We start from the raw sequence: 11095 nt of genomic DNA, 5'->3' as shown, positions 1-11095 counted from the left end.
TATGATTGGTTGCAGATTAAGTGAGTTGGTTTCCAAGTCTGTTAATATAAACCCTTAAATAGATCCTAGAGATAGGTTTGGACTGCCTTGATCTGATCTTTATCTGTAATAACTGAGTGCTGTGGAGTTTGTGTTATGAAATGCAGAGGCTGCTCCTAAAAGCTGTCTTTTCTTGATTTACTGAAAGAAGCAGGTGGTGGTGCTTGTTTAAGGAATAACTTGTTTATCAGGAGCAGACACTTGCAATGCTTCTCTTGAAGGAGGTTTTGCTTTGTTATTTTTTTCCATCCTCTCTGCTCTTGAAGCAATTGCCTGAGGTTCTTGTCTGATGTGAGCTATCAAAATGGAGACCAGGCTTCCTGGGGGGATGACTCTGTATGCTTTTCCTATGTGTTCCTCAAAAGGACACAGATCAGAGCCTGTGTCTTGCTTTCTGCTGCCTGTTAGCCTCTGGGACTGCACCTGCTTTCCTGGCCTGTGTGTGTTATAGCTGTTGTTTGGTTAGACAATAAAGGGAGCATATCCCATGAGGGAGATTGGGTTGTGGTTTGCCACCGTTCACATCATGTCCAAACCCATCACTGTTTTGTGTCTCTGTGGTCCTGGAAAGGAGCAGCACAACCTGGAAGAGCTGGAAACAGCCCTTCTCAACGTGTCCTTGTCTCCATAGGGCTAAGTGCTAAGGTAGTGCACATCCTGTGCTCGCACTGAACCTGAGGCAGGAGGGAGCAAGGAAAAAGACATAGGTCCTGCAGCGACTGGAAAAACCCATATCGCTTTTGTGGGTCCTGGGCCACATGAAGGCGAATCTGCTCGTAGCTTTCCAGCTCACCCAGGTGCACAGGGACCAACCCTGAGCACCTCAGCCAGTGCTAAAGGGAGCGGGATCTGCTTCGGGCTGCAGCAACACCGGTGGAGAAAGCACCAGAGCCCCTCACTATGGGCTGAGGGACACGGTGGAGCAGCCTCCGCCACGCCGGCAGCCCCCATCCCTCGCAGGTCGCTCTCCTTGGCCCCTCGGGGGCTGGAAACCAGCGTTTATTAAGGCGGCGGGTTCCCGTTCGCCTTCACCCTCCGGTCCCGGCCGCCGCAGCGCGGCCGAGGCGGAGCCTGCTGGAGGACTCCGCCGCCGAGGGCGCTGCGTAGCGCGGCCCGTCCGGAAGTGAGCGGAAGTGAGCGCAGCGGCGGGGGCTTCCCGGTTGTGGCAGGGCGGCGGGGACCGGGGGCCATGGGGGACGACATGGACGTGATCCCCGAGCGGGAGATGAAGGTGAGCGGAGGGCGGGCGGGTTTGGCTTGGGGCCGGGAGGGGAATGGGGTTGGAGAGGGCGCGGCCTGCGTGGTGAGGGGTGGTGGGGTTGTGGAGGGGGTACATGGGGGTGCGCGGTGTTGGCTCGGGTCATGGCGGGGGCTCTTTGAGGCGCCCCTGCAGGGTTTGTGGCGGCTTTTCGGTGGGGTGTGTGGGGTAGAACAAGGAGGAGCCGATGTGGCCGTTGGTGGGGAGGGTGCTGGTAACGGGTGGGGAGGGAGAGGCGGGATGTGAAGGTCGGAGGAGCCTTGTTTTGGGAGGGGAGTGCTGCTGTCAGCGCGCCTGGTGCTGGGAATGTGCTTTTGGAAGCGGCGTGTGTGGCTGTCTGCTATGGGATAATGTAAACTGGAGTCTCCCAGGGTCGTGCCGGCCTCTCCCGTTGCTGTGTCTCCCGGAATGTAGGAGCAGGGACATGGGGGTACGGATTCCTGAAGCCCACGTGGGTCTGTGTGTGGCTGTTTTCTGCTCAGGCACCTTCACAAGCAAGGGAGTTGTGCTGTTTGTTTTGTAGAAGTTTATGAGTTCCTGGAGCCTCCTCAGGCTGAAGGAATGTACTTACTCAGTGTATCTGGAAATACAACTCAAATGCTTGGTTTGTGTTACTGGCGTTAGACCCAGTGCTCTGTTCAGCCATTGGCACCTTGGGAAGAGGGGCTCCTTCCTAAGGGGAACCTCAGGTTTTGCATAGTAATAGTGCTATTGCTGTTTCTTAAGTCAGTTTGTGTTTTTGGAGGTTTTTATCTCTTATTCTTCTTCCCTTTACAAAATGACAGTGTAAATTACAAGAGAAACAAATGCAAAAAGTAAGATTATGCAAAGTAATTACTGGGATGGGTGGAAGGAATAACCGTGTCTGTTCAGGGTGTTATAAATTATACTAGCAAACATGCATCTAAGCAGATGTGTGCTTTTGTTCAGTCATGTTGTGTCTCTGCTTTGTTACCTTCTCTTTCTTTTTTCTTCTGTACCCGTTGGCTAGTTTTGGTATGTTTCTGAGGATGTAGATGTATTCAACTCGCACAGGTTTTATGAACATAGGCAGTGGGTAGAAGAGAGATCCAGCGAATAGAAGAAATGTAGTGTGATTTCTGTCTGTCTTAGATGAGGCAGAAAATGGGATGGGATGGCCAGTGACAGCGTGGGTGTGGACTTGGCCTTGGCAGGTGTTTGGCAGCTCTCATGGAGAGGCTTTTCAGCTTGCTGCCTTAGGGAAACTGAAGTAAACTATTCCTCTTCACCAGCATATGTACAACTACTTCCCAACTCTCTTGGCACAGGATTTTCAGTTCAGAGCACTGAAGAAGGTCCGCATCTTTGATGCTCCCGATGATCTTCCCAAAGAGCGCTCCAGTCTCCTTGCGGTGTCTAACAAATATGGGCTGGTCTTTGCTGGTGGAGGAACCAGCCTGCAGATCTTTCATACTAGAAATCTCCTCATGCAAAACCAGCTGGGAGAGGATCCCAATAAAATTGGTAAGGCGCACCTACGTCTCATGGTCTTTGCAGAGACAGCTTTATATGGTTTGCTATGATATGGAGCTCTTGGCTTCTGATACAGCCCTTGTCATGCTCTTTAGTGCACTTGAAATTACCACATTTTCTTGTGTGAGAAGGCAGGAGCAATGTTTACTGTCTCTCCAGCTGAAATGAAGTGCAGTTGTTGGGAACATGTCACCAGGATGCTCTGTGCTAGCTCCTGTCCAAATGTCATTCAGATTTGGTCACCTGTGTTCGGTGCTGTACCATGAGCTTTCCTTTTTCCTTGTAACCACATGCTGTCCCGCTAGCCAGTCTTTGAACCATGAACTTTTGCACGTATCAGGGATGTGAGTGAGTGGAGGGACAAAGTTCTCGCACTGAGTTACCTGCCCTGGCTACATGATTGTCCTGTAAGAGAGGAAGCAACCACTGTTCCACCACCCAAGTGCAAAATACACCAAAGTGCAAAGTGATTTTCATTGTCCTTAGTGACTGTACCATCTGAGGTATTCATGTGCATACATAAGTAAACCCAAAAATCTGTCCACTTCTTTTTCCTCCAACTTAGGAAGGAAAGTAGAATTTTCTCTTCTTTTTGGCAGCTCTTGAGACTGTGTTGGTGGAGATCAAGGAGTTTGCTTTCACTCAGTTTTTCTAGACATTAGCTTTGATGGCTGCTGTTAATAGGACTGGTGATTTTTGTATTAACTTGTTCTAATGGTATTGTTTCTCAAGAACAGTTCTTGCTATTAAAATTTGTCCCCTTCATTTTATCTTCCTTTCCTTTTGTGTTTTAAGTGGAGAATGTTCAGAGTACTTCAGTTCCCATGAAGTTTCCAGTGCAACACTTGGCTCTAAGCTGTGATAATCTCACACTGTCTGTCTGTATGATGTCCAGTGAGATCGGTTCCTTCATTGGCTTTTTTGATGTCCGCACGTTCTTAAACCAGGTAAAGTGTATGGAAAGTGGGCTTAGTTTTGGGGTTTGTTTTTCAGAATACAGCAAGAGGAGAGGCATAGCTTGGGTGGGATTTTCTCTCTGTCTCTGTGATATATCTTGTAAAGGAATCGCTCAGTAAACTCAAAATCTGCTGCTTATTTTTATCAGTCATTAATTTATAGCAAGGTCAAAATGGCTTTGAATTATGACTTTGGGAGAACTTGGCATTGTGCTCAACTTTGACTGTCACATGTATTTTTCTTTCCTAAAAGGCAAAACAGCAGAAACGTGCATTTGCTTATCACAAACTGGCCAAGGACTCGGGAAGTGCAGCAATGGTCAATGACCTGAAGTGGAACCCAGCTAGTCCTGCCATGGTGGCCATCTGCCTGTCCGATGGCAGCATCTCTGTCCTGCAGGTCACAGACTCTGTGAAAGTGTATGCCACGTTGCCTTCCTCTGTAGCTGTTACGTCTGGTGAGTGGCAGCCTTGGATAGCATACAGAGTGTCTGGCACTGAAGAGGAGAAGCAGACTGATAGATGTAAAAAAAATCAGGCTGTTTGTCTTGGGAGGAGGTTTCTTAATAAAAAATCCTTCATAGAAAAGAAGGATTTAAACTCCCTGAGACTCAGAAAATATGTTGCAATGGAACTGCTCTTTCCCAGTTGATTGGGGGAGCTGCATCTTGTTAATTAGTCAAATGTGCCCACCTTTAGTTTGTGTTCTTCTCAGGCTCAACTGTCGTTACCAAGGAAGCGTGTGATAAGGGTCATCATCTGTTGGGTCTTCATCTGTGCAGTGTTGCTTTCTCTGTGACTGTTTAATTCAGATTGATGATTTTTCTTAGGGGGAAAAAAATTGTGGTTTTAATTTATTGGTTTTTTGTGAGGCCTTGTAACTCTCCAGTTCCATAGAGCTAATGAAATTCTCTTTTTTGCTTAGTGTGTTGGAGCCCAAAGGGAAAACAGTTGGCTGTAGGGAGACAAAATGGCACCGTGGTGCAATATCTGCCTGTAAGTATTGTTGGTAGTAAAGCCTTATGTCCGTTCATTAGTTTGTAACATGCTTTATTTTCCTTGCATCACAAGCTACAGAATTTGATCAGGTGGCACGTGGTAGGAGCCATGTGAAGTTGCTCAAGTGCTTCAGTAATTAAAGTATCTATCTTAGACCAATGCTGGGTTTAGTTTAAGGTTTGTGCCTCACACTGAAAAATCATGATTTCAGAGTGGTGTATGATGAATGTTAAAGAGCGGGTGAGTTGCTCAAAACCAGTTCTCTGGGCTTTCTGAAAAACTTGCAGGCTTTGTTTGTTGGCTTGTTCTTTGTATTTAAGTTTGGTTTCATTTGCAGAATTTGCAGGAGAAGAAAGTGATCCCTTGTCCTCCTTTTTATGACTCGGACAATCCTGTTAAAGGTACATCTTGTTTTCTCTTTTAAGATATTTCTATTCACTCCACCTCATGTTGGCTTTAGTTCTAGCAGCTGTATACTGCACTGGTTATGTAATTACAGTGTGATTTTTAAATATTTGGAAAAAAATAATTGTATGTTTTAGCTCGGGGTTGTGTAGAAAAATTACCAGTTGGCCATAGTCCTTGTCTATTTCTGGAATGCTTTAAATATGCATATTAAAAGCTATTTTTTGCTCACTGGAGAGATAGACAGTACTGTCACAAGCAGTCTTCCTTTAGCATGAAGATTTCTGGATATAAATCCCATTCTCATGTCTCCTGTGAGTTTTATCCCATCATGTCTCTTCAATAAAATGTCAAAGCAGTAAGTTTAGAAAAGCAGAAACACTTCATATGGATATGCCAAAACATCAGCCATGTTTGGAAACACTGGCGGTGTCTGGCCTGTGATATAAATAACCAAATCAAATACATTCTTTGTTTGAACTTTCTGGGATTAAATAGGGTTGGGGTTTTTTTTCCCCCTAATAAAATTGGTGTTCTGCAGACAGATCATTTAAATTCTTTATCTTGGTAGTGAATCCTGGTTTTTTGTTTTGTCATTTACTCTTCTTGCTGTGCGTAGTTAAAATCAAGGTACAAGGAAGTATCATTCTGAAATATTTCTGGCTGAGGTATTTGCTTCCTTCTCTTTCAGTTTTGGACGTGCTGTGGATTGGCACATATGTCTTTACTATTGTGTATGCAGCAGCTGACGGGACACTGGAAACACCTCCAGAAGTGGTCATAGCTGTATTGCCTGTAAGTGCCAGAAAGTCACAACAACAGTAGTGTTTGTTGCTTGCTTTTGACTTGTTTATTACAATGGCAAGTTGTTTTTATTAGTCATATTAGTATTGTGTAGATTTTGAGTTGGTACTACTGTAAATCCTGGTTTTGGGGTTGGGGGGATTACGTGGAGGTAGTAGTATCCACTTGAATACCAATCAGTAACCTGTTCTCTGCTGAGATCAAATTATGACAGGAAGACTTCAGAGTTTACTTTACTCTGAAGTAAACAGTTGGGAAGGAAACCTTACCTGATATAAAGTCCTGATACATATTTTTTTGTGTGTGTATGTGTATTTTGTTTTTTTAGGTTAAGGAGATTTTTAGGCCTGATGATATACTTTTACTTAGAATCAGGTTATTCATTGCTGGGCGTGTGGTTTGTGAGATCTAAATTCCCTGGTAGTCTCTTTATTGTTCCTTTAGAAAGGATTTTGGTTTGTTTGCTTTGTTCTTTTCTAACTGGTCTCATGATGCCCGTTCTCTCTTGAAGTATGTGGCAATTATTGGTGTACCTTGATGCAGTCATATTTATGGGAAATTACTTGATTTCTGTGTTGGAAGGTAAATTATCAATGTTTGCCTTACAGAAAAAGGAAGAGAAGCGACCAGAGAAGTTTGTGAATTTCATGGAGCCTTGCTATGGGAGCTGCACAGAGAGACAGCATCATTATTTCCTCAACTACGTTGAGGAATGGTGAGTGGCAGGAATCATGGCAAGGTCTTTACCTTGTTATATATGTCTGAGTGGTCAGTGCTTCTCTGTATGTCGTGTTCCTCCTTTTTGTAAAGTACACATTACCTGAGCATGAGAGAAATGAAATGAAATGAAACTATTGTCTTGTAAATGCTTTGTGAAAGTACAGCTAATTTCTCCTGCATGTTTTATCTCGGTGCCAACATACTCATTTGTCTGGTGTCATCATGTCATATGTTGGTTTAAGCACAACCTTTTGTCTCGCTTAACTGTGTGTGAAGAAGCTATTCCTAACTTTTCAACTACTTGGCTTGAACCATCATTATTTGTGATGATAAAGTGTCAAATCATTGGAAGGCAAGGGGATTCAGCCCCTGCTGACTAGTTTTAAATAAAAAAAACCCAAACCGCCATCAAAACATAATACATGTTCTATAGTGATGTAGCCAGTCATGTTTTGCTTGGGAGGAAGGAAAAAACTTCCGAAGATGTTTTCATCTTGGGAGGAAACCTGTTTTATATTCTTATAACTCTATTGCGAGTTTTTAATTTGTAAAGATGATAATTGTGGAGCTAGGGTCCTTGTTGGTTTTGACCTATTTGTGTCTGTGCTTACAGGGATCTAGTTCTGGCAGCTTCAGCAGCTTCCACAGAAGTCAGCATTCTTGCCAGGCAAGGGGATCAGGTAATATTTTTGTTCCTGTTCATTTGTGCCTGTGCGCCTCCTTTTTCTTGGAAATCTATGCAAGTATAACCTATATAAGCCTTGGAATACAATGCAATGGTGTATTTTTAAAAACCACACAAACCCAAAGAAAAAGCCTTTCTTTTTGCATCTGAGTTGTACTGAATCTCAGACATAATTCTTAGTTGAACAAGAGATCAGAGTGGCACAGAAGAGGCTAAACAGAAGCAGTATGTTGTGAACCAAGTACCAGAAGTCTATTTTTCATGATTCACTTGGCAGTCTCAAAATTTGGTCAAGCTCACTATAATGAAGTGATTCATGTGAGTTCATCAATTCAAGTTAAACACTAAAACTGACCTTAACTCTTGCATGCAATGATGTGTGAGAAGTCACATAGGAGTCTGTGAAGGGCCCTGATACTTCTGGCATTTGTTAATCCGACAAACTTTAGTTGTTCTGTAGCTTTTTTGCTATCTTGTCTTTCAGCTGGATTGGGCTGGAGTTCTGGAGAAGGCTGATCACAAGAAAGCAGTAGGCAAAATAATAATCTTAACTGTTTGCAGAACTGGGAATCCTGGGTTTTGGAGGACTCCAGCAGAGCAGAACTGCCTGTGACAGATAAGAGCGATGACACTCTGCCCGTTGGTGTTGCTGTAGACTACACCAGTAACATGCCTATCGTGATCAGTAAGTCTCGTTAGTCTTTCTTGTGGAATAATCCAAAATTAGCAATATCTGAGATATTTTTGAGGGGCAGCCTGGAGCTCTGGGTTGTGGGAGATTGTTCTGAAAGGGAAACCGATGTATGTCTGCCTTTTTATATCAAACGCACAGCATGTGGGCTTAATTTTGTCTGAGGATTCAAATAGCAAAGTGTTAAATACAGTTCTTCAAAGCTTTCAGCAGCCTGGGATACTACACTAACAGATATGGCAAACAAAGCACCTGAGTTATGTCTGTGTTTCACAGAGCCAGGGTAATAGTGGGTTTAAAGGAGTCATACTTTAACACCGGGGATTTCAGACTGTCTGTGAGGTTTCCTTTATTCTTGTAGCTCATGTCATTTTGCAGAACCGTTTTGTATGAAGTACATTTGCACTGATCTAAAGGAAAAGTGGGTTAGTTTCAAAGCCAGAAAAAGTAAAGATCATTGAGGTGGATCCATAGGTTTTCACTCTACATTAAAGCACAGAACCTACATTGACTGAACCCTGCTGTGCTCTACATCTAGTCAGTTGTATCGTTGCTGTAACCTCTGTGCTGCCTGAAGGGTCTTCAAAGCACCTTTGTCAGAGGTTGAAGCTGAAGATTCATCTGAGCCATTGTGTTGTACCTTAGTGGATTCTGAAAACTCTCCCTTGAAACCTAGAGACAGGTTGAAATAGAGATGCCTTCAGGCAGAGTGGAAGGCACTGCAGTGAGAAGTTCCTGAAGAGCACAGGAGGGTGCCAGTTAACTGAGAACTTTACCTGAATGAAAACCTACTGTAGGGAATCGAGGTCAACCTTTGTGCTTGAATGCCAGATTGAATTTGAAGCATTTTCTCTGTTAATCACCAGTTATTGGATTAAAGAACCTGTCAGGACGGATATTTTAAAGCCCAGGTTGTTCTGCCCTAGGAGTTTTTAGAAAGGTTTTTGGAGAAGCTTTTTGCTAACACATTCCCTGTGTTCTCAGAGTGAAGTCAGCTCAGTTTTGGCTACGCATTAATTGGCTTTGCACTTCACTGCAAGTTTGGATTGCAAAGAAACCTCATTTGTCCCGGAGCTTGTTCCCATGTGGAAACTGCCCTTCCCTGGCATGCTTTTCCTGAAGAACCAATAGGTAGAGAAACACGGCCATCCACTGCACTGCCCCAAAGCACTGTGATTATAGCACATTTTTCCTTCATGCTGGGGTCTTTTGTTAAATTTAGCACAGTTAAACCATTACAGATTTTTTTATTTCTGTATTACAGTATCTGTAATATATTCTATATAATATTACAGATAATTTTTTATTTGTTTATAGAAATATAGGGAGTGGTTTGGGGCCTTTAACTGTGCTGAGACTATTTGAACTGAAGCAGACTCTTCAGCTCAAAACTGCAGATGCACAAAACACAAGTATTTTATATCAGAGGTTCAGATCGTCAGGATGATTGTTTGATGTTGGCTTTCTTTAAAGTTAAAAAGCTGTGAGTCTCTCTGTACTTTATGTATATGAATGTTAATGATGTGACTGGACCCAATGGAATGTGGGGATTGCTGAAAGGCAGAGAGGATTTAAGGAGGGAGCAGCATATAGGTGAAGAAAAAGGTGCTTCAAAGTATGAAAAAGCTTGGCATGAGAATTCATGGGTGAAGGTTTGGCTTTGTCATTCAGATGACGACATTAGATTGTCAAAATAACCCTTCATCTATGAATTTATGAATCATGAAGTCAGGAATAGGAAGGAGTAAAGAAGGGAAAAAGAGAATTGGGCATTCCCAGAGAAGCAAGGGAACAAAGATGCAAGTGAAAGCAAGAAGGGACAAATGTAAGAAATATGGTGCTAAGCAAATCACGTGAAGGTGCCAATGCCAGTAGGAATAGAAAAGGAAACTTTGGCTGCAGGACTTATATGTGTGGTCTCTGGCAGGTGACGAGAAGACCCTTGCTCCAGCTCCAGTTCTGATCCTGCTCTCTACGGATGGTGTGCTCTGCCCATTTTACATGATCAATCAAAACCCGGGGGTCAGATCTCTAATCGTGACCCCAGAGCCATTGATGTTAGTAGGGGAGAGAGTTCCAAAGTCAGCAGGTAAGTGCTCTGGTGAGTTAGGAAAACATGTGTCTGTGTAGATCTTTGTCATCTTCATCTGTAAGTTTGGTAGAAAGGCATGCATGTGGTCACAGAAAATGTATTTCATTCTTTATAATGGTAATGGGGAGTGGTTCTTGGTTGTTCTGTGCTCCCAGGACTGTTCTGTCTTCTGTGCTTCAGTGTGAGATTACCTAGTCCTGTTCATCATGTAGGATATCAGATACTTTGCAGACTGTGCACATAGACTCTGTTCTGCAATCAATCTTTGGAGAACAGGGTCAAGGCAATTCTGGGAGGCCCATTGCTCAGCTTTAGGGTGTATGACTGGAACTGCAGCAGTGGCTGCAGGCTCTGCTTGGGGACAAGGATCAAGCACTGAGCGTGATCTTTATGTTACGGAGGGGTGATGGTTGTCCTCCACAGGTTTTGCTGTAGGAAGCCATTATATGAGCTAAAGTGTTTGGCTGTAGCAAAAGCTTATTTAAACAACAGGTTTCTGCAGCACTGAATATTGTGTTAGCAGGTGAAGAGTAGTTTTATCTGAGTTATATATGTGTTGCGTTATGCACTGTGAAGTAGGCAGTTTCCTATGCTGGATTAGGCAGATAAGCTGATTGTTTAGCTCATCTGCATGCATGCAGTAGTAATTGCAAACTGACCATTTTCTTCCATAAGCCCAAATTTGCTTCTCCTGCCTCAAACAGAATGCTTTTGTTTGGCAGCCTGCCTCTCTGCAGCACTGGCTGACTTGTGTGCTAACAGCCTGTTTTATATGAGATGGCAGGATCACCATCAAAATCAATGGAGAAAGGTGAAGCCTTTTCACAGGAAATTCCAGAAAACATTAATCTAGACAGGCATTAATCTAGACAGACTGATTGTGAGGTGGACTTTGTGCAGTTTCTGTATCGCTTATTGGGTTTGGGGACTGGAAGCCTTCGTCTGCCATTTC

At 43.6% G+C, this 11095-nt stretch overlaps 1 protein-coding gene across 5 annotated transcripts in view; it reads left to right on the top strand.

Moving 5' to 3' along the window:
- The first annotated feature begins 1157 nt into the window (after positions 1–1157).
- NUP214 (nucleoporin 214) overlaps positions 1158–11095 on the top strand; it is a 44043-nt gene continuing 34105 nt past the window's right edge. For all 5 annotated transcript variants that reach the window (XM_030506993.1, XM_030506992.1, XM_030506990.1 and 2 more), the window contains exons 1-11: positions 1158–1270; positions 2587–2782; positions 3587–3738; positions 4001–4205; positions 4673–4743; positions 5084–5147; positions 5843–5946; positions 6564–6670; positions 7289–7355; positions 7922–8045; positions 9979–10140. In XM_030506993.1, coding sequence (XP_030362853.1) covers positions 1229–1270; positions 2587–2782; positions 3587–3738; positions 4001–4205; positions 4673–4743; positions 5084–5147; positions 5843–5946; positions 6564–6670; positions 7289–7355; positions 7922–8045; positions 9979–10140 — 1294 coding nt within the window. In that variant the 5' untranslated portion in view covers positions 1158–1228. The remainder of the gene's footprint in view (positions 1271–2586; positions 2783–3586; positions 3739–4000; positions 4206–4672; positions 4744–5083; positions 5148–5842; positions 5947–6563; positions 6671–7288; positions 7356–7921; positions 8046–9978; positions 10141–11095) is intronic.

The sequence above is a fragment of the Strigops habroptila genome, chromosome 15, assembly GCF_004027225.2.
Source record: "Strigops habroptila isolate Jane chromosome 15, bStrHab1.2.pri, whole genome shotgun sequence".
NCBI classification, from domain to species: domain Eukaryota; kingdom Metazoa; phylum Chordata; class Aves; order Psittaciformes; family Psittacidae; genus Strigops; species Strigops habroptila.
Note: the sequence above shows the minus strand (reverse complement) of the source record. Positions and strands in the feature narration are given on the sequence as shown.